The following is a 23,333-nucleotide window of genomic DNA, read 5'->3' as shown; positions in this document are numbered from 1 at the left end:
AGAAATATGTATATCCATCCCTCAGTGTCTCCAGGGGAATTGTTTCCAGGACAAAAGTCTGTACCCCTATGCCTTAGGATATAGCAAAATCTACAGATGTTCAAGTCCCTTACATGAAATGACCTAATATTTATATGTGACATATAACCTTCATCCATCTTCCATCTCTAGATTACTCTTAATACCTGACACGGTATAAATACTAATAAACAATTGTAACTAAATGTAAATGATGTGTAAGTAGTTGCTGGCTGCATGGCTCTTGCTTTTTGGAACTTTCCAGAATTTTTTTCTCCAAAAATTTTTGATCTGAATTCAGTTGAATCCGCAGGTGAGGAACCCATGGATAAGAAGACACCAGTATGAAAAAAAAATAATAATAAAAAAAAAAAAAAAGGAAGACACCAGTATGGATAAAGAAGACACCAATATGTACTTGACTCACCTCAAAATTTATACCTAGAAAGACAGTTATAATTTGACAGCTTTGTTAACCAGCATCACCAACTTTCCCTTGCCATCAGTGAGACAGTTGCTTTCTTAATTTCATTTTTCTTCTGATACTAGAAACTTTTTGTTTAATGCCATGTGTGATCCAGACCCACTCAGTTTCTCTAATTTCCAGCAGTTCAGGTTTTATTTAATTTAGAAGAGACTCAAAGCAATAAAGATACTGTAAAGTCTTGCCAAGGAGTCAGGAGCAGCCTTTTGTTATTAAAGGTGCATATCCATTCCTTCTGTGAAGAAATTCTCTGTCCTAAAAAGTGTTTAAAATGACTTTTAAAATTTTTCCAAAAAAGCAAGAACTCTGTTACCTTATTTTTATAAAATGTATGTGTATCTATCTGTTTATCTGTACATATAGAAAAGTCTAGAAGGATGGATACCATAAAGTTGAAAGTAGTTTTCTCTGGGTAGTGAGATTTCAAGGGATTTTTGCTTTCTTATTTAAATTTCTTCTCTGTATAAATAGAAACTGTGATCTGCTGTGACATGTCTTAAAATAGTTTGCATAAGTTTTTTTTTTTTTTAACGTTCTTGAACATAAATGTTTAGAGTCTCATTTACGTTATTTCTAAGTGTTTTTTAGACAAGTGCTTGTTTCCCCCACTTTGCATGACCCTTTCCAGCTCTTTCCACTCAAGAGTGCTTTTATGTGCATGGGCGTTATTGTTTATAATCTGTATATTACAGAACCACGGGAGAAGTTGTGTCAGGTGTTGTAAGTAAAGTATTCAACCAACCCAAAGCCAAAGCCAAGGAGCTAGGCATTGAGATTTGTCTAATGTACATAGAGATTGAGAAAGGAGAAGCTGTACAAGAGGAGCTGCTGAAAGGCCTGGACAACAAGAACCCCAAGATCGTTGTGGCCTGTATAGAGACACTGAGGAAAGCCTTAAGGTAAGACCTTTTCTTTTTGCTTCAGTTCTGTTGACTAGAATCTCTCTATTGAGTTTGGCTACCTGATTTAAACAGAAATAAAAACTGTTGGGGTTGACTTGGCAGGCCATACTAACCAGAAGAGTGACCTGGAAAAACCAGCGCCATTCTTTAGGCTTGATACTTTGTATTTAGTAATTTTAGCCTTTAAGTGTGTTGCATAGTTATTTTATCTAAATCTCTTTCTAAGGAAGATGAATGGGGGATATTTCTGACCTGTTTTAAGATTATGAATTAACTTTTTCCTGGAAAAGCACTCCTCAGGGTATTTAACAGCTCTTTTTCTCTTATTCTCAAGCATAAATATATGTACTTTGAAATGCTGGCTAAAGACGTAGTTGTTGGCTAAAGCAAACCTTCGTTTATGTGTTTTTTAAAATAGAAGGAAATGCTGTACACTTTTAAACAGAGGCATAACAACAGAAATAGAAAATAACTTTTATGTAATAAGTTATTTTCAACCCTAGGATTTCATGTTGTTTGACAGTGAAATTTTTCATGAATGGGATCTCTTTTAGGAACAAGCGGCTGTAATTTTCTATGAAAATCTGAATTAAACAAACCACTAGTTTGTTCTTATCTGGCAGTCCTTCTCATCTGATATCCTATCCCCAATACTTCCACATGTGATAGTTCAGAAAGCAGCTCTAGTGAAATCCTAAATGTGTGACCTATGGGTGTGAAGATCTTCCCAATTCAGTTCTCTTTTGATTTTGTATATGACCTATTTCTTGCAGAATATGCTTCCTTTGGTGTTCATCTTACATGAAAGTATCAAAATTCTTAAATTTGTTAAGCTGTCTTCAATTTATAAGTCTGTAAACTTTGTCTTTCACTTCGTTCGTAATGTTCTTTCATAAAATTTGGCTTTTACTTAGATTCTTTTGTGATAAAATTTTCCTCATTCCTAACCTATTATAGTGTAATAGATATACTATCATTTTAGAAATTTAGTGACTTGATGCATTGTCAAGATTGAGTGAGTGAATTGGACACAACTCTTTGTGACCCCATGGTCTGTAGCCCACCAGGCTCCTCCGTCCATGGAATTTTCCAGGCAAGAATACTGGAGTGGGTTGCCATTTCCTTCTCCAAGAGATCTTCCTGACCCAGGGATTGAACCTGGGTCTCCACATTGTAGGCAGACACTTTACCGTCTGAGCCACCAGGGAAGTCAGATTGTGTTTGTCTTGATCTGTTCTATCCTTAGTAATTGGTTTTTTAATAAATATATATATCATACTATATTCTACCTTAAAATTAAAAGTTTCTAATCTGGAATTCTATAAACTGTGGCTATTTCATTTTTAAGCTGACTGGGAGAATAAAGGTAGAAAAAAAACCAAGTTAGGTATGCTGTCTTATGTTTTCCTAATAGATGTTGTTGTTTATTCCCATCCCTCTATGGTTCTGTATTTATTCTAAAGCATCTCAGAATCTATAGTAGACCTACTAGATAGCTCTCTGGGACTTTATGGAACCTTAGGGCCGAACTGTTCAGACCTTGGTTCCAGAGCTTCCTCAAGCTGTCTATGTTAGCTTTAGGAGACCAAAAACGTTCTGAGGCCCCTAAAGTGGGCTTCTCAAACTCTTTTTTATCCCCCCTAGAGTAATCTGTGTAGTATTATGTTTTGTGTTGTTATGGTGTCTGTTTTCCATTTGGTCCTGCTCCATCTGTTGTTTTTTAAAATATCTTTCAGAAGTAGTCCAGGATAGCGAAACAAATAAACAAAAATCAGATGAAACAGTAATAATGTGAAGGAAGATTAAGAGATCCCAAATGAAGAAGTCAGAATGCAGCTCTTTTTCCCTTGGAAGACTGAAGCAAAGAGAGATTTAAGTTGCCTGAATTTATAGTGTGATAGCTTCAAGTCAGGAATAAAAGACGCACTGCCAGGATTAGTGATCTGTCAAGCAGAGTGAATCCCCGTAATTACATAGAACAGTTAATAAAAGATTATTAAAAATAAATTTCACTCACTTAACTATTTATAAATGGACTTATTTGTATTTTAAGCTTTTATATGTGCATATATGTCTATTTAAGATGTTACATGAGTGTTGGTCTATTTCAGATTTAAGTGATTCCTAGACTGATTACCTAGAAAGTTTTTAAATGGTAGTATTATTTTGGATTCTGGACATTAAATAATATTCTTGGAAGAACGGCATTTAAATACAGATGTTGTTACAAGTTCCTTTTTTCTTCTTCCCTGAAAAAAACTTGACCTATATATGTCTTTGTTGTATATAGATGTAAAACTGAGTTTGAGTGAATTCAGGTTAATATTTTACCCAAGCATAGTGCGTGGTGACAGGTTTTTTCCCCCCAATTTTTAATTCCAGTGAATTTGGTTCCAAAATCATCTTACTGAAGCCAATTATCAAAGTGTTGCCAAAACTCTTTGAATCTCGAGAGAAGGCTGTTCGAGATGAAGCCAAATTAATTGCTGTAGAGATTTATAGATGGATCCGAGATGCTCTGAGACCCCCGTTACAAAACATAAACCCTGTGCAGGTGAGGCGCTGCGTTTTCTGGTTGCCTTTATATACGGTTGATACGGAGATAGCTCCTTCCCGTCGATGTTGATATTCTATCCTTAGAAATAATTATTTTTCATTCTTTGCTTTGAAATCTGTTTTTTCCAAACATACCTGTTTCTGCTGTTATTTTTGTCCACTCAGGTTAAATACTGTGTATTCTGTGATACCAGTATGTTAGTGTCAAAACTATAACAGTTTAAAAGATCCTTTTATAATACTGTAGGACTTAATATCCATTTGGACAGAATGGATTCTACTTATTTTTTATATTTCAGTTGGTTTTAGAGATACTATTTGATGCAAATATATGTGAATTCATGAAATAATAAGAGTGATTTAAAAACTGGATTTTATTCTTTTCTAACTGTTCAGTCATACACCTTCAGTGTAGTCGATATACATTGGTTTGACTTTTACTACAAAATGTACACAATTTAAGTTTATCTTTTTCTTATTTGCCTTATTAGAGCCGCATAAATAAGAAATTGGGTTCCGGTCCATTAGTAAATATAAATATTTTCTCTCATAGCAGAGATCTAGATATGTTTTTTAAATATTTTATGATATTTGCAGTTGAAAGAACTAGAAGAAGAGTGGGTCAAACTGCCAACAGGTGCTCCTAAACCAGCTAGGTTTCTGCGTTCCCAGCAAGAACTAGAAGCTAAATTGGAACAGCAACAGTCTGCTGGTGGAGATGCTGAGGGAGGTAAGCCACTTATCAGCACTGGTTTCTGTAAAAAAGTTAGCAAGACTGGCCCTGTAACAGGAACCTGTGTTCACGAGGTAAATTTTATAGGACCGCCATTTGATAAAATACAAGTTGTTTGTAGGATTAATAATTCTGGTCCCTCCTGTGGCAAGATTGCATCAGGAGTGTGAAAGGACAACTGACGACTGTTTGGTAAGTAAAACCATTTCATCCATTTTTAAGGTTTGTTTTGTTTTCCTCCTGGAAGGTGGTGATGATGGTGATGAGGTCCCACAGATAGATGCTTATGAGCTTTTGGAAGCAGTAGAAATTCTTTCCAAGCTTCCCAAAGACTTTTATGACAAAATTGTAAGTAATGGTAAACTTCTTTCATTTATTTCACGTTTAATACTGGCTTGAATATTGTTGGAGAATGCTCTGCTGAGCCTTCTTCCTGGTGCACCCTCTTCCACCATATCTTCCCTATTAGAATGAGTCAGTGGTTTCTTCTTTGTTCCCATACTAGTTTGAATAAGTGCCTACATTAGTCCGTTTTTTCACATCTTGCCAGAAACCCAAACATTATTCTTGACTTTTAACTTCCTCATTTTCTGTCTGGTCTTACCTTTAAATATATCTCAAATTCATTCTCTTTTCTCCATCCCCAGGGTTTCTTTCTCTACCCAAGAGTTACTGCTTTTTTTCCCCCCCCCCTTCCCCAGGGTTTCTTGACCTTGACACTGTTGACATTTTTTGGCCAGATATTTGTTTGGGGGATTGTCTGCACATGTAGGATGTTTAGCAGCATCTCTGACCTTTATCAGTCAGATATTAATAACACCATTCCTCCAAGTCATGACAATCAAAAATGTCTCCAGACTTTGCCAAGCATACCCCAAGAGTCAAATTATCCCCCGCTGAGAAAGTCTTGTCCCAGCCATTAGCATCAGCTCTTGCCGGATATGCTGCAGCATCTTCCACAAGACTCCCTGTCTGCTTTTGCCTCCTTCCCATCATATTTCACAGTATAAGTAGAGGTGTCATTTTCATTCTGATAATGGAAATCTTTCTACATTATTGCCTCATTAAAATCTTTCAATGGCTTCCATGGGTTTTAAGATGATGTTTGAAATCATACTGTAGTCATTGAGGCAATCTATGGTACTTTTGAGGCCTCCATGTACCTTCCAGCCACATCTCTAATTGCTGTCACTTCCCATGCTCCAGTCATACTGAATTTCTCCTGATATCCAATGCACCAGACTTTTTTTCCACCCTAAACTCTGGGCCTTGACATACGCTGTTCTTTCTGCCTATAACACTCTTCCCCGCCCCCTCCCCATTTACCCCATAATATCTCTTCATCATCCAGATCCCACCTTGAGCATCACTTTTGGGAGGAGGTCTTACCTGACAACCTAAACTGAGTTAAATCCTTTGCTGTCCCAGAGCTGCCTGTACTTCCCCTTTCCCAGTGGTCGTGACCTGATAGTTATTCACTGAAGACCTACCTCTACTACCAGCTCCTTGCGCATTCTGTTATCTTCCGATTAACAAATACATATTTGATGAACTGAAGTGAATTATAATTCCCTCCAAGGTGACGCGTTTGTCATCTTTGTATCCCTAGTTCTTTCCAACAGTGAATATTCTAATTCAAATTCTAGTGAAGCATTTTCTACTTTATGACCACAAAGCAAACAAAAAAAATAACACTGTACCTACAATTTGGAAAACTAATATCCAGAATTAGAGCAGTATTGGTTGTTGGTTATAAGTTTGTTCCTGTCTGGTGTTTCTAATGTTATCAGTATAGAAATTCCTCTCCCATGTAGATGTGCTACTGTGAGATATGCTAGAAATGCTTTCTATTAGTGTTTTCTGTTTAACACTTGCTCAAAATTTACCTAGAAAACGAGAAGAACAATCTGGTGTTTCATCCTGCTTATTTATTGTAGAACATTAGGATTATGAGATGTTACAAAAATACTTTTTACATACGAACAAAATTTTATACACATGAATTTAACTTTAATTCTGCTTGGCTACATTGTTTGTAATGTTGATTTCTAACTAGCTTTAGAAAGTTTCTAAAAAACAAAAAATAGATATCTTTGAATTAGTAGCTCGAAAGAAATAGACTTTTGTTTTGCTTTCTTATTTTCTATTCTCCAAGTGACTCATACTGTGTCTTATAGGAGGCAAAAAAATGGCAAGAAAGAAAAGAAGCCCTGGAAGCTGTAGAAGTGCTAGTGAAAAACCCCAAACTGGAAGCAGGCGATTATGCAGATTTAGTAAAAGCTTTGAAGAAGGTAAATATGAAGAGTTTAAGGATTGGTATCCCAACAGCAGACCAGGCCATTATTTTTCTTCATAAGTCACCTTTTTTATCACAGTCAGCACCGCCATTTAGGGAACACTGTTGATTGTTTTTTAATTATATGCATACATATTTTTTTAAGGGTTATTTAAAACGATCGGTCTTAGTTTAGAGGGATTACTTTTAATCTTTGTTAATTATCACTTTGACTGTATATGTGCTATTTGATAGCATACACAAACATTAAGAAATAGAGAATCTTGCTGATCTAGAACGAAATATTCTAGTTTTATAATTCTACAGAATGAGCTTTTTAAATTGGGTCTATTTAATGGAAAAAATATTAGATGTGAAGAGTATTTTTCATTAGTTAGGTAGTAAGTGATACCACACTATTAGCATGTAAAGTGCAGCGCAGGACCGGGGGATATGTGGTCACTTATAAAGCAGGTAAGTACTAAATAAGAAAGAAATATTTTAGTAAATACTCTTTGGTATTACTTAGTTTCAAGCAAGTCGAATGCTGGGGTGGATATTTTTGTCTGTAGTGGTTTTTCATAATATCTGTAAGTCAGGTCAGACACTTGTGGATGTTGTTTTAATAGAGCTTAAGAGACTGACGGCATCTTCTTTTTTTTATTTGAAGGCATCGTCTTGAATATAGCAAGGATAAAATGTTTTATTTGCTTCTTCAGCTTGAAATTATAGAGGATTAGCATCGTGGGGGGTGAGGGAGGTTACTCTTTAATTAAATGAATATGTAAGTAGAGTAATTCTCATTATTCATGGTAATAATGTTCTATAATGTCACTGCAAACACTGAATTAGCAAAATAAACCATTGTTCCAAGAGAAGATACAGGGTTAAGGTCCTGCAGCCCTGTGGTCACATTTTCATTAACTGATCAATGCATAACCTTGTTTTATTCTGTTTGAAGATGTCTTATTCACTATATGTGATTGATTCCTTAACATTGAACTCACAGCCAACAGCAATATAACTCACGCCTGAACAAAGTCTACCTAACACATTTATTTTCTCTGAAAGAGACATCACTGCCTTTTTGCATGTAAGAACACCAGAGAGCACCTCAGCACTATACTTGTGGGTCACTTTAAACAGTGGAAGCACCAACCAAAAGCACAAAAATGCAGAAAAAACCCCTGGCAGTAAACTAGACTATGAAAAGACACTTGTTTACAGTGTGAGAGCTGAAAGACAAAGGCAGAGCATCGCATTGTCCATCTCAGCTGGGAATGTGCATGTCAGGCAGTTCAGATTTTCCTCAGCTCTGTGCTTATCTGTGAGTAACCAGAAAAGTGCCTCGATCATTGATTTGGGGCTTATCAGTTAATTTTAATGGGTAGATGAATTTCCAAATGTGAAATTCGTGAATAATGAGGCTGGACTGTATTTTCTCATAGTCTTCCTTTGCTTTCCTCTAAGTAGGACTTAGAGACAGGGATATAATTTGTCAAAATCATTGTTCCTCTGTCATCTATCTTGAAGAGCCACAGACCCAGGCAAGACTACAGTCATCTCTCAATATCCCCAGGTTGGGGGAAAGAGGGGGCAGAGTGTTGGTTCTAGGAGCTCCCACCTACGCTAAAAGCTGCTCAAGTTCCTTGTATAAAAAGGCATAGTGCAATGAGTACTGTTGGCCTCCGGAATCTGCAGTTACAAAGGACTGACTGTCATTAAGAGGGAGTGGGCCTGGGGAAAAGATTCACCAACCTGGAGCCTAGGAGGAAAGAGGCGGGTAGACGGCAGGAAGAGGGACTCTAGTGACCTTGACAAGAGCTCCAGATTCTCTGTGAGTTCTAGCATATAATCTTTAAAATCAGAACTCTTACGGAAACAGATACATTGCACTGAATTCTCAATGCCTCAAATAAAAGCTTTTATTTTTCCTTATGTAATGATCAGGAATGTTAATTGGAATCAGGAATGTTAATAATTGATGTTCTCTACATGCATTTTCTTAGGATATTAGCTTTTTAGATGAAAAGTATTCTGTGATTTCCATTGGTTTTGTGACTGTGAGTATAAACTCTCACTGTATTCTATACAGAGACGGTCATGGATTTTTATATCTGGGTAGACATAAACGGTGGATCTGTGTGAGATCTTATGGTAGCAGGAGGCGCTTCTTTCCCTCTTCACATGGTGGAGTTGGGGCAGTCAGTCAGAGGCTACAGACCAGTAAAAAGAAACTTAATTTTGTGGCTAAAATATTTAAAACCATGAAAAATTAATGTCAATATAAATTAACATGAAACATGATATTTTTGTTTTTGTATTTTGTATTTTAGTTACTTGTAGACAAAAATAAACTTCATATCCATATTGTTTTTGTTTTATTATATAGTTGATTTATAGTGTTGTGTTAATTTCTACTGTACAGCAAAGTGATTCAGTTATACATATGTATATATATTCTTTTTAATATTTTTTCTATTATAGTTTATCCTAAGAAATTGAATATAGTTCCCTGTTCAGTACAGTAGCACCTTGTTGTTTATTGACCTTCTGTATGCTGGTTTGCATCTGCTAATCCCACTCTTAATCCTTGCCTCCCCAAGCCCCCGCCCATGTCCAGCCCCAGGTCCATATTGTATTGACTTAATTGGTCTTTGTGGACCCATCCCTCTTCCCTCCATCGTCTCTTCTCTCTGTTGTCTTCATCAAGTAATCTTACTAGTTGCCCAGTTTTTTCCTTAAATACAGGTAGTAAAAAGCTACTCGTTTTGAAATTCCTCACAATATTCCTGAAATAATTTCTTTTTAAATTTTTTTAAATTGTGTTATCTGTTTTTGGCTGAACTGGCTCCCCATTGCTGCCCATGGGACCCCTCTAGTCAGGGTGGCAGGGGCCACGCTGTGTTCCAGCGTGCAGACTTCTGGTGGCCGTGGCCCTGCTTGTATGGTCTGCCAACAGTGTTTTTCTTTTGATTACTGTTTAGTGGCTCACATTACTAGTTAAAGATAAATAGTAATTGATTATTATTTAAAGTCAATTAAGTAGAAGTGACAGCAATTTTAATTATAGAGTGCTTCTGCTACTGCTGCTGCTGCTGCTGCTAAATTGCTTTAGTCGTGTCCGACTCTGTGTGACCCCAGAGTTGGCAGCCCACCAGGCTCCCCCATCCCTGGGATTTTCCAGGCAAGAACACTGGAGTGGGTTGCCATTTCCTTCTCCAATGCGTGAAAGTGAAAAGTGAAAGTGAAGTCACTCAGTCGTGCCCGACTCTTAGCAACCCCATGGACTGCAGCCCACCAGGCTCCTCCGTCCATGGGATTCTCCAGGCAAGAGTGCTGGAGTGGGTTGCCATTGCCTTCTCCGAATTATAGAGTAGTTCCCATTATTTAGATTAAGTTAACATTGTGAGCTATAACTTCTTTCCCTGATCTCAAACAGAATTACTGACTTTTTCTTCAACCCTGAAATGGAGTCCCTCCATCTACACTATTTTTCTTAAAAATAAACACTTTTCCATTTTCCCCATTTGCGTTTCCCAGTTAAGAACCACTTGTTTAGTCAAACTGGGATGTGTGAGAATGAGTGTTAATGGGCAAATATTGTACTGGATGCCTGGTTCATCACTTACCAATAAATGCACTCAGTCTTTTGCTATATCCTGAACTATAATAGGTTCACAAGATCCTCTTCAAAACCTTGCATTGGGGTCATCAGTGTCTGATATTCAGTTTCCACTGGTTACTACTCTTATGATAATGTTAGATAGTCTCTTAAGAATTCGATTGAATGATGTCCTTTAACTAGGCCAGTATAACAGAAGCACCTTTGAACTGTATTAAAATACTAATGTCCACATCCCATCCCAAATTCATTGAAGTAGGATCTCTTGCAATGGGGTCTAGCATGTTTTTGATGACCTTTCCTAGAATATATGTTAAGATGCTAAATACAAAATCTAGCATGTAAATAATACCTGAGAGATGTTTTAGTAAAGAAAAATAATCTAGACACAAATGCCAATATGTTCAATACAAAAATGGATAGAATTTTAATACCTAGACTTATAGTAATTATAGATTTAACAAAACATTTATTAGGACCCTGGTCTAAGCGACTTAGCAGCAGCAGCAGCAGCTCATCTTCTCATAAGGAAAATAAATTTGCCGTGAGTTTAGGAGGAGAATGTGCTTTAGTAAAGATAGCAAAAGCTTTGGGGGTCAAAGCAGACCGAGTTTGAATCATAGCACTACCATTTGCTAACTCTGTGATCTTGAATGTATTAATCTCTATTTAATTTTTGAAATCCACAAAATTGAGATAATAATAGTACTTGTTTTATAGAGTAAAAATTGAATAAAGATTATAAAGCCCCTATGAAATTATAGCATCTAATAAATAGCATTTAATAAATGTTTATAGCATTTAATAAATGTTGGTCTTTTAACCCTCACTCCTCGGTAGGGAATGTATATATATATAGGACTGTCTTGCTATGCATAATGCTGTGCATTAGGGGCTCTTTAATTCAGGGAATCTGGAATGAAATGTTCTGCTCATGAAATACCAGATCTTAGGGATAAAATCCAAAATAGAATGAAAGTATTTTTTCTACCTGGGGAAAGCATGAAAAACCAAAGTTTGGGGAACACTTAAAAGTAAAGCATCGTTTTGGCATCAGCTGGCTTGAACAGTAAACCACAGTAAAATCCTAGCAAAAAGGAACTGAGGCATACTAGTCACTGTCTTGCTAAGTTGATGCAAATGCAGCTACTACCCATGAGTTTTGCTAAGTTCTGGGTTTTGTAGGGCATGCTATGGGACGGTGGTAGTATTAACACTGCTGGAGGACACTCTGATGAGAGACTCTGAGTACAAGTCAGATGGTCATTAGGCAACTAAAATGGCAGCTGCAAGGCGTAAGCTCCCTCAGGAATGGTTGCAGAGGTATTTGCAATTTAGAATCCTCATCAACTTCCTTTTTTTTTAACATTGTTTTCCATTATGGTTTATCACAGGACACTGAATATACAGGTCCTGCTATACAGTAGGACCTTGTTGTTATCCATCCTATATATAATAGTTTACATCTCATCAGCTTCTTGAAAGTACCAACAGCACTTTCTACTGGTGCTTCTTGGGTATAAATGTTAGAGCTGCTACTCTGGTGTCTTTCAGAGGTACTGTCTTTTCACTTTCCCTGCCCCAAAACACAGAGAAGGCGATGGCACCCCACTCTAGTACTCTTGCCTGGAAAATCCCATGGACGGAGGAGCCTGGTGGGCTGCAGTCCATGGGGTCGCTAAGAGTCGGAGACGACTGAGTGACTTCACTTTCACTTTTCACTTTCATGCGTTGGAGAAGGAAATGGCAACCCACTCCAGTATTCTTGCCTGGAGAATCCCAAGGACGGGGGAGCCTGATGGGCTGCCGTCTGTGGGGTCGCACAGAGTCGGACACGACTGAAGCAACTTAGCAGCAGCAGCAGCAGCAGCCCCAAAGCAAAGTCAAGAGGCCTCCAGCTTTTCTGCCAGTATGAGAGTCGCCTGCACAGTTGTGCAGTGCTGACAGCCCAGACTACCACCAGTGGAGAGTTTGAGACTTGATGTGGTTGTATGTATATTTTGTTGATAGAGCTTTAGGGTAGGAGACTAGACATAAGAAGAGAAGCTCCCAAATTTTATATTGTCAAAGAAGAATCTTTCCTCTTGTACGGAACAAAGTTGGCTGCCCGTTACATAATCGCTTTCAGAGTTCTTTTAAGAGTAAATTTTTACTCTTCTTTGGGACTGTGACTCCTTTGTTCTCCTTTTTTTCCACCCTTTGTAGGTTGTTGGAAAGGACACCAATGTCATGTTGGTAGCTTTGGCAGCAAAATGTCTTACTGGCCTGGCTGTTGGGCTAAGAAAGAAATTTGGACAATACGCAGGACACGTAAGTAACACTCCTTTTTCAATATAGGTTAAGTTTTATCAAGAAACGGATGGCTAATTTACTTTATGCTTTAAAACAGCTTTTGGCATAAGTTATTAGTACTAAGTGTAGCTCGTTAAGACATTTATTTTACAATAAAGATGTCAGTTGTAACTAAATTTACTAGCTTTATGTAGAAAATCCAGCACTTGACCTAAAGTACTTAATTGAGTTGATTTGCTTATTCATTTACTTACTAATATCCTGTTTTGCTCGTAAAATACGATGTACAGTATAACAGGATGAAATATAACTTGTGATAACCAGAGCAGAGTAAACTGAGACTAGGAAAGGCAGTATAAAACCAGAAATGAGATTAATGTATAAAATGTGTTTAATAGGGTTTTTCTATTTAAAAAAACAATAGTTTACTTATATACTTGAGATGGGGTTCCCTGATGGCTCAGCTGGTAAGGAATCTGCCTGCAATGAGGGAGACCTGGGTTCGATCCCTGGGTTGGGAAGATCCCTTGAAGAAGAGAAAGGCTACCCACTCCAGTATTCTGGCCAGGAGAATTCCATGGACTGTGTCAAGTCCATGGGGTTGCAAAGAGTCGAACACGACTAAGCGACTTTCACTTTCACATACTTGAGATATTTTATGTAGGTTGCACTGTTGGTGATATATCAGTTTATTATGAGAAACTCTTGACTAGAGATATTTGTTGAATATAAATTTGGAAGCACTCAAGTTTGGGAACAGTTTTAACAAATGCAGTGTTTTCTTTAGTTCTGGCTTCTGTTAATTGATCTCTAAATCTTATCTGTATTACTTAGATTGACTAAGCCTCCTGTAAATTGACTGTACTGAACTTTAGGGTTTAACTTGCTAGCCACTTGATCCTTTGATTCCCTAGATCGACTTGAGATCTCCTAACAGTCTGTAGTCATGTGTCAGTTTATATTGTGAAGCAAACATCTAACCTCACTTAGTTATGGTATTTGGAGCTTGCTTACTCATAGCATTAAAAATAATTTCGGAGAACTTAAGTGAAAAAAACAAGACACTACCAAATAAAAATAAATCATGACTAGCTTGTTACCAGGGAAATAAAAATAAGGGTCTGTACAACCCTTAGACATGTAAATCACAGATTGGAGGAAAATTATATTCAGTCTTTTATAGCATTCATTACTTATTACATAGTATCTGTGTGTGTGTTTGTGTGTGTGTGTGTGCGCGCGCGCACTATCAAATGTATTGATTAGCTTTTGGTCAGTTTTGTGTTGCTTAGAATACTTTATACTTTTGTATTAGAAATAACTTTTCAGCTGGAAAACAATTCTTAAAATACATTTTAATTTACTGACTTTATAGTTGATTATAGATGATTACCTAGCCCTCTAGTTTGAATTCTGATTCTGGCTTTCTGATTTTTGTGTGCAGCATAAAGACTGTCTCTCGTGCTTTATAGTTTGGGATATTTGTCCCCCCTTAAAATTATATGCTATGTTTGATATCAAGCGTGTTAGTGTGGTTCAGCTTTGTTTTCATTATTTATAAACAATATTTTAGCAATATATGTAAAAGTGAACTTTAGCTTTACAGCTATTAAAATATCTTGATTTTTTTGATTGGTGAAAGGCAAAATGGATAAAAAGTGAAGTTATGACTGTAGCCTGCCAGGCTCCTCTGTCCATGGGATTTTCCAGGCAACAGTACTGGAGTGGGTTGCCATTGTCTTCTCCAGTGGATCTTCCCGACCTAGGGATCGAACCCGAGTCTCCCGCACTGCAGGCAGACTCTTTACCATTTGTAAAAGCAAAACTAAAAAACAACAAAAAATCTCTACCACACTAAAACAAAACCACCAGCTTACTTTATGTCATGTAAAGCAAGGACTGACATTAAGATACATGCCAGTGCACATAGGCGGCGTGTCTTCTATGGGTGGTTTCAGCAGCAGCGGGAAATGTGGCATGATTGAGTTCCAACTTTTAAAACACAACAGCAAAAAAACTCCCTGCCTCCCTGCAAGAGGCAGGGTGAGGGGACAGTTCTGGGTTGCCACTGGCGAAGCATTCCATTTGCTACTTTGTATCACACTTCTCATTCTTTTATTCCCAGTTAATTATTATCTGTACATAATGTCAGTCTGCTAGACCATATATTTGCAGCTTTCAGGACAGATGCCTTGAACAGTTCTAAGGGAGGTTAAATGAATATTGTAGCCCAACACCCTGCTCCCTGACAAACATGCACACAATGGAAGTGAAGTCTGCGGTGATGGATGGCACAGGCAGGGGGTGGGGTTCAGTCTCAGCTATAAAAGCACCCTTCCCCAAACAAATCTAAATGACAGCTTCGTGTGATCATGGGATTTTGTCCATAAAACAAAGGAAAAAAACTATCAAATGCCATAATCAATTGTATGGTAACAAATTAAAGCTAGATTTTTGGTGGTGAGCATGCTGTAGTGTATATATAAGTCAAATTATCATGTGGTACACACGGAACTTAAATAATGGTATGAAACAGTAAAAACAAATAAACAGTTTTATATTTTCCATGGAAACTGTATTTCTTCTGATCTGTATCACTCCTGTGAAATTTTTTTTAAAAAATTGGGTGGCAGGAGGTGCCATTGAGTTTTGCTATATACTGTTTTAGATCTTAAAAAATAACCTTAATTTGCCTGCTAGCATAGTGCCTGGCTACATATATTCAACACATGTTCTTGGGAGTCACTAAATGTTTAATGAATTAGTGATAATTTATAAGACAAAATAAGCATTATAAAAATTCTCAGTGTACTGATCTAAACTTAGTACTTGAATAGGAAAATATAATTCTGATAAAACTAGCTATAATTTCTGGTACTATTTCTTTTTTCTTTAGTAAAACGGCAGGAGACTTCTCAGTCCAAATGAGGTCTACCAGAGTCTTGAGTGGGGAGGAAGAATTATACACTATACCCGTTCCCCTACCCTAAATCCACTTAGTTGAGAATCATTTTGTCCAGTAAGAGTTATTACTGATAAAAAATGATTGCAAGGTTGCGTGTCAGGTAGAAATGCAAAAAAAAAAAGGTTGAGAAGCATTGCTGTGATGGTACAGGCATAAGATTGTTCCAGCATGAGATTCTTGTGCCCTTCAAGAAGGGAAGTGATTTTTTAATCCAACTTAGATGTTTACTTTTTTTTGGTTTATTTTGGTAGATCCAGACATTGTTTTATTATGTTTTATTAAGATATAACTTATGTACTATAAAACCATCTCAAAGTGTATAATTCAGTGGTTTTAGTATATTCATTAGGGTATATTACCATAACCACTAATTCCAGAACATTTTTCAGCACCCCAAAAAAGAAACTATATCCGTGAGCAGTCACTCCCCATTATCCCCTCCCTCTAGACCTTGGCAGCCACTAGTATACTTTTTGCCTCTGTGGATCTGATGTTTTGCATAGGTGGAATAATACACGTGTGGTGTGCTCCTTTACGACTGACATCTTCTCTAGCATCATGTTTTCAAAGTTCATTCATGATGTAGCGTGTATTAATCAGTATGTCATTTTTTTCCCCGAATATATTTCAACTGTTCACTTGTAAAGGTTGTACCAACCATTTTGGAGAAATTCAAAGAGAAGAAGCCTCAAGTGGTGCAAGCCCTGCAGGAGGCAATTGATGCAATCTTCCTTACTGTAAGTTGCATTTGTGGTTTTGTCTGAAGTAAAGTTTGTCAGTGTGATATTTTGATTGTTCTTTACAATTGAAAAAAGCTTATTGACCACATTTTCTTTCTAAAGACCACACTACAGAACATCAGTGAGGATGTTTTAGCAGTAATGGATAATAAAAATCCAACCATCAAGCAACAGACATCTCTATTTATTGCAAGAAGCTTCCGCCACTGCACTGCTTCTACCCTGCCAAAGAGCTTACTAAAGCCCTTTTGTGCTGCTCTACTTAAGGTATAGACTCTCTTTGAAATTGGGGGATTGTTTTATACCTAGGCAAGATTTTTTTCTCTCGTAATTGTATGCACTGACTGCGTGACTGTAGATTATTGTCCTTTGAGGAGTAGACCCTTTGTAGCTTCGGAAATTGAATCCAAAGTCTCGTACCATTTGTGTTCCCATTCTTAAAGAAAAGCATAAATTTATACTTCCACTAACTACTAAAAATTATATTTATTTGGCCCATAAACTGATACCAGCTATTAAGCTGAATCTGGTCAAGCACGGGCATCCGGTTTAGAGTAGCTGAAGATCGTCTGCTTGTGAGGCATTTTGGATAGAAGGTGAGAGGAAGAGTAACTGTTAATTGGCAGAAAGAAAGCTAAGCTTAGTTTCTGTGAATTGTAAAAAGCAAATTCTTTTCTGACAACCCTCAGTGTGAAGTAGAATCAGTAATACCTGAAGTACCTTGTATTAAGATCATTCTGCTTACTTCCTGGCTATAGCACATCAATGATTCTGCTCCTGAAGTCAGAGATGCTGCGTTTGAAGCTTTAGGTACTGCTTTGAAGGTGGTTGGTGAGAAAGCAGTAAACCCATTCTTAGCTGATGTAGACAAACTCAAGCTTGATAAGGTAGGTTAGTAATGGATTGTAATGAAATCGGATAACAGTCCTGTCTCTGTGCATTCTAGGTTTGTCTACTGGTGTCCTTTTGATCAGAGTTTCTTGATTAGTAGAAATATTTTCAAATTATAAAAAATAAAATTGAGTGGACCAATCTTTAGAAGAAGTAAAAAATAATGTCTTAAGTTAATTTCATTTCTAATATCTGGAAAATTGCCTTTCTGATTATGAATGTGTGCCACCAAAAGTGTGATTATTGTTTGTGTTGAATTTTGTATTGGAGAATAGTTGACTTACAGTGTTGTGAGTTTCTGCTGTACAGCACAGTGTATCAGTTATTCTTATATCCACTCTTCATTAGATTCTTTCCCGTATAGGTCATTACAGAGTATTAAGTAGAGTTCTCTGTGCTCTACAGTAGGTTCTTATTAGTTATCTGTTTTCTATATGGTAGTCTATATATGTCAATCCCAGTCTCCCAAATTATCTCCCCCTGTTCCCCCCACTAAACATAAACTTGGTTTCTACAAAAATGTGATTATTATAAGCTTCGTAAATTTTTCTTTGCATAGAAATATAATGTAAGATGTCATTAATCTACTGCCAAGAAAATACAGATAGTTTATCTTTGTTGAAAAGGAAGCTTTTCTCTCTGAATTCTCATGTAGTTGTGGTTTAGAAATGACTTACTAAGTAATGTGGTGATTGTGTTTCAAAGTTGGGCTCAATAATGTCTATCTCACTTTTGTTTTCCAGATCAAAGAATGTTCAGAAAAAGTAGAGCTGGTACATGGTAAGAAAGCTGGACTTGCGGCTGACAAAAAGGATTTCAAGCCTGTGCCCGGAAGGGCGGCTGCTTCAGGGGCTGCAGGAGATAAGGACACAAAGGACACTTCAGCACCCAAACCAGGACCTTTAAAAAAGGCACCTGCTGCTAAGGTTACTAAGTGACTTGGAAAATGTGGTTTAAAAATTAGAATTTAGTGAGGTAGGGTCTGAATCTCAGGTTCATAGTCATTCTTCAGTATGATTTTATTTGAGAGATGAGCTCATTACAACATTCGGAATACAGCAGAACATATTTCAGTGAAGACAGAATATTCCAGTAGTACATTTGGTTATTTGAAACCTGTATAGAGATAAAAATGATAATGAAGATATGGAAGTATATTTTAAGGCATTAGAAAGTATCATTAAATGATGAGATAGTGTGACTGGCCACTTAACAGTAATAACATCACCTTGGTCATTTTGCTAATAATGCTCCAAGTTGTTGCACCAAGTTTCCATTCTGTCAAGGTACCCCCCACCCACCTGCACCTTGTAGTGTAGAAGAGGGGGAAATGCTCAAGGGCAAATGTGACTTTCTTACAGTGAGCACTTTCCTGGACTGGATTCTCTTAAGCATAAAAGTATCTGCTGCAAATGCTGTAAGTTTGATTCTCTTTCCTACCCTGAACCCCAGCCTGGAGTTAGGAGAAAAGAACTAATATTTAGTGAACCTCACTTTGTGAAGCATTTTACCTACTTAATCTCATTAAATTGTCATAATAATCCTTGAGATAAGTGTTTTGTGATCCCTGTTTTTTCAGGAAAGCAGACCAGGGCTCAGCAAGGCTAAGTGTCTTGCACGTGCTCTTACAGCTCACTTGTTCGTTTACTCGATCTCTCCACACTGTTATTACAAGCCTTCAAGGAGAGAGAGCTTGTCATGGGTTGACCCCTTGTGCACAGAAGAGGCTCTGGCATACAACAGGAACTCTGCATATATTTGTTGAATGTCCAGAGTTGCAGAACTGGGATTTGAACCCAGGTATCTCTAGCTACAGAGCCTGTGTGCTCTCTTTCATGTTATGCTGTCTCTTCAGTACTCTGGTACAGGGAGTTGGCAGCTGTCTTCTCCTTTCTCACCAGCTCCTGCCTCTCTGGACAGTGACCTGGGCACCGCACCTTAAGACTTTTTCTCATCTTGCTGAACATTACCATGTTAGCTGGCTTTCTCTTATAAGGGATTCTTTTCCTTCCCCCTAAAATAAGCTGTGGATAGGGTAGGGAGGACCTGCTTTTGTTCTTTTGAAAAAATAAGTAGGACAATATCAGCCAATAAATCTGTTAAGCCAATAAACGTATATGTGTTTTAAAAAAATAAAGTAGAAGATTTGTTAACTGAGTTACCTCTCTAAACAGAGTACTATTACGGGAAAGGATCCAGAAGAGGTGTTATAATAAATCAGAGTGTAAAATTTTCCATTTTTACAGTTAGAAAACAAATAAATTTCTCTTTATGGGGTAGTTACTCTGAATCAGCACAGTTAGTGCTAATGTGATCTGGCAAGTGTTAGAAGTTTTCTTTGATTAAAACCCAGCATCTTAGTTCTGCTCATTACCCCACTTAAAAGCTCAGAGTATGTTCAAGATAACAGTGGTTTCAGGACAGGTCTGCATGTTCAAGACTAGTTTGGTCCTTTGTCATTTCATCTTCTTTTTAGGTTTAGGCATTTCTTAACATTCAGGCATTGCCTAACGGATACCCAGAACAGGTAGAAGGGGTGATGTGTGTTGGCATATTCATGTTGACTGCCCTTGACTGTGTACCTTATGAGAAACTGCTATTTTCTTGTGATCGTTCAAAACTGGGGTGAAACAAACTTAAATGAAGGTATTTAAATAGAATATTAGTGGATAGAATCCAGTGGGTACAATAAAAAGTATGGCCAACTGAAGTTTATTCCAGGATTGCAAAGATGGTTTGATATTAATATTAGAAAAATCGCTGAATTTATAGATCAAAAGAAATCTAATTTCAGACATTGAAAAGGAACATAATAAACTTCAGCATGTCTTCTTGATAAAAACTCTTAACCATATAGAAATGGATGGAACTTTGACATGATTAAATATATCATTTTTATAGATTATATGAGTATATTGTTAGAAAACCCAAGCAAGTCATCTGGAAAACTTTTATAAAACAATAAAAAAAATTCAGTGAGATGGCCATCTTCAACATAACTAGAACACTCACTGAAATTGGTATAGCACTCCTATTCCTTCACAGAGTAGATAGTTCTACAGTGACTAATAATATAATCTCATGTTAGTGGAGTACCTCTGGTCAAATAGTGAGTAAATATTATAACTGAGGAACTGTCCTTTACTAGTGTAAGAAAGATCTAGAGGCATTTTAGGCACCAAACATTAATTCTCAAATTCATCTGTAAATACATGTAGTATAAAACCAGTTCATCATTTGTATTTCATTAGTCTCAATTAGCTCATTTAGAATTCGAGGTTCTTAATACAGCTTCTGTAGATTTCCCCATGAATGATCTTCACGAGGTCAGTCTGCCCTTGAAATTGCTAAATTCTGTGGACAAAAAAAAAAGATGGGTTTTTTTGTTGTTGGTTGAGTGATCCCTCATTTTAATCAGATCTGTCTAAGAATGTCTAAGAATCACTATTCTGAATCCTTACCTGGTTTAACGTTTTTCTGTTTGCTTTTAGCCTGGTGGGCCACCAAAGAAGGGGAAGCCAGCTGCTCAAGGAGGCACAGGAGGCACCGGAACCAAGAGCAAGAAAGCAGTAGAGACTAAAGAAATAGTGGAGCCTGAGCTCTCGGTCAGTCTTACCCAGCATGCCTCACACTCGGGACAGCACAAAGTCAATGGCTTCGAGGAGATTCGAGTTCTTTCTTTGCTGAGCTCTCTAACATGGTTAATTGATACCTTTTTAACTTACTGAAACTATGCCTTGGACAAACTTCCCCTTTATAGTGGTGTAATAGAGTCCTCAGATAGTAAAGCACACCTTTGGGAGTGTCCTTGTGGTCTTAGTTGGAGTATTCCTACATTCTTTTCTTCTGTTTCCTTAAGCAGTTATTAATGTTTTGTATCTTACAGATCGAAGTATGTGAAGAAAAAGCTTCAGCTGTCCTTCCTGCTACCTGTATACAGCTTCTCGACAGCAGTAACTGGAAGGAAAGGCTGGCCTGTATGGAAGAGTTCCAGAAGGTGGGCGCATGAGGATGAGTTGAATGTGAAAGAAAATTACATTATAGAGAAGTGATGAGTTGGCCGGTGAAGAACTAGTCCTAATTGCTGTGTTTTATAATCAGTGAGCATGTTTGATGGATGTTAACTAAAGATGAGGCAGGGTTTTTGTTTGCTTTTTAGCTGTGTTGGGTTTATCTTTCAACATCTGCTTTCTGTGGCTTCATAACTTTCTGTCAGGTCATAACTTAGTGCTTACTCAAGAAAATTAGGTTTGTTCTGAATTATAAGACATGAATTTTAATATTATATGGTATTAAACCTACTTGTCAAACAGGTCTCTTCACTTAAACCACCCCTCATCGATTTTCTATGTTTCTCTTTTTATCGTCATGATTCTTAGAAGACTAGACATTATTACTTGGTATGAGAGGCTTCTTTAAAAAGAAAAAACCTGTGTTGGACAGGAGCACAGTGGTTCATTTCGGCACACACTCTTTGGTTCTGATGAGGAAGAGTGTGGAGAAACTGAAAGAATCCTGAGACTTGAGCCAGGAGACCTGGCTTCCAGTCCTGCATCCACCACTTGGATTTAGACCTGAATTTGTGCTTCTTTGAAACCTGTATTTATACACATCTAACCTATTCTATTTGGAGAAGGAAATGGCAACCCACTCAGTACTCTTGCCTGGAAAATCCCATGGTTGGAGGAGCCTGGTAGGCTACAGTCCATGGAGTCGCGAAGAGTCAAACACAACTGAGCGACTTCACTTTCACTTTCAGGCATTGGAGAAGGAGATGGCAGCCCACTCCAGTGTTCTTGCCTGGAAAATCCCAGGGACGGGGAAGCCTGGTGGGCTGCCGTCTGTGGGGTCGCACAGAGTCAGACACGACTGAAGTGACTTAGCAGCAGCAGCAGCAACCTACTCTGCTATGTTTTTAGGAAAATCAAATAAGTCAAAATATATATAAATAGTTTCTGCCATACACTACACAAATTGAAACTGTTAATGTTACTTTCCATGGGGTAAACTATTTGTGAATTCCTGAAATGTGGAAGAAAAAAAGAGTTTCAGTGGCATCACTGTTAACAACCATATGCCAAACATCCACCTCAAGAAACAAAGCATTATAACAGAAAAAAGTAAATAAGCTCTCTCTGTGACCCACCTCATTTCCATTCCCCTCCTTCCTTTAGAGGAAACACTTCCTTGATTTTGGATATGCTCTTCCCTTGGAACTCATTATTAATCCCTTACTATCTTGTGTTACTTCAAGGCTGTTGAATTAATGGACCGAACTGAAATGCCTTGTCAGGCATTAGTGAGGATGCTGGCCAAGAAACCTGGATGGAAAGAAACTAATTTTCAGGTATTTTTTAATTAGAGATTTAATATCTTTTATTGAAGTAATTTTCATTACATCATCCTATGGAGTATTAGAGAGGTATAGTTTGGTAATGATTTAAGTCAGACACTGTGTCATGTAATTTTCAATGAATGATAGAATGTATGCATTTTGATTAAACTTTAACTTTGTCCATTTAGGAGTGTGTGTGTGTGTGTATATATATATATAAATAAGTATTTGTGTATATATATATACACACAAATACTTATTGTTTGCTAATTCATATATATTCATTTTTCTCATTATTTAGGCCTAGAAGCCTTTTACTGTCATCTAGAGAGGAAAAACAATGAGATAGCTTTCTTATTTCTTTGGATAAACAGTAAATGTAGTCTTTAAATTGCTAATAAAAAATGACTGCATAGGCCGTTTAACTCATTAACTGATACTAGAGATGAAGTTGAGCAATGCCGTTTTCTAGTCTTAAGAAGTAGGTGTAAAGGGGGACCCAGGAAAGTGATACGTG

General features: G+C 37.3%; 1 protein-coding gene across 13 annotated transcripts in view; it reads left to right on the top strand.

The window, feature by feature from the left end:
• The window catches only part of CKAP5 (cytoskeleton associated protein 5), a 94,643-nt gene that overhangs the window by 35,004 nt on the left and 36,306 nt on the right, over positions 1-23,333 (top strand). For all 13 annotated transcript variants that reach the window (XM_012096359.4, XM_012096358.4, XM_012096357.4 and 10 more), the window contains 13 exons: positions 1,195-1,401; positions 3,787-3,958; positions 4,558-4,690; positions 4,941-5,041; positions 6,871-6,984; positions 12,799-12,903; positions 16,498-16,587; positions 16,693-16,857; positions 17,349-17,477; positions 18,225-18,407; positions 20,973-21,086; positions 21,368-21,478; positions 22,736-22,828. In XM_012096359.4, the coding sequence (XP_011951749.3) occupies positions 1,195-1,401; positions 3,787-3,958; positions 4,558-4,690; positions 4,941-5,041; positions 6,871-6,984; positions 12,799-12,903; positions 16,498-16,587; positions 16,693-16,857; positions 17,349-17,477; positions 18,225-18,407; positions 20,973-21,086; positions 21,368-21,478; positions 22,736-22,828 (1,717 nt within the window). The remainder of the gene's footprint in view (positions 1-1,194; positions 1,402-3,786; positions 3,959-4,557; positions 4,691-4,940; positions 5,042-6,870; positions 6,985-12,798; positions 12,904-16,497; positions 16,588-16,692; positions 16,858-17,348; positions 17,478-18,224; positions 18,408-20,972; positions 21,087-21,367; positions 21,479-22,735; positions 22,829-23,333) is intronic.

Source organism: Ovis aries, chromosome 15, assembly GCF_016772045.2.
Source record: "Ovis aries strain OAR_USU_Benz2616 breed Rambouillet chromosome 15, ARS-UI_Ramb_v3.0, whole genome shotgun sequence".
NCBI lineage: Eukaryota > Metazoa > Chordata > Mammalia > Artiodactyla > Bovidae > Ovis > Ovis aries.
This window is presented reverse-complemented; position numbering and strand designations above follow the sequence as displayed.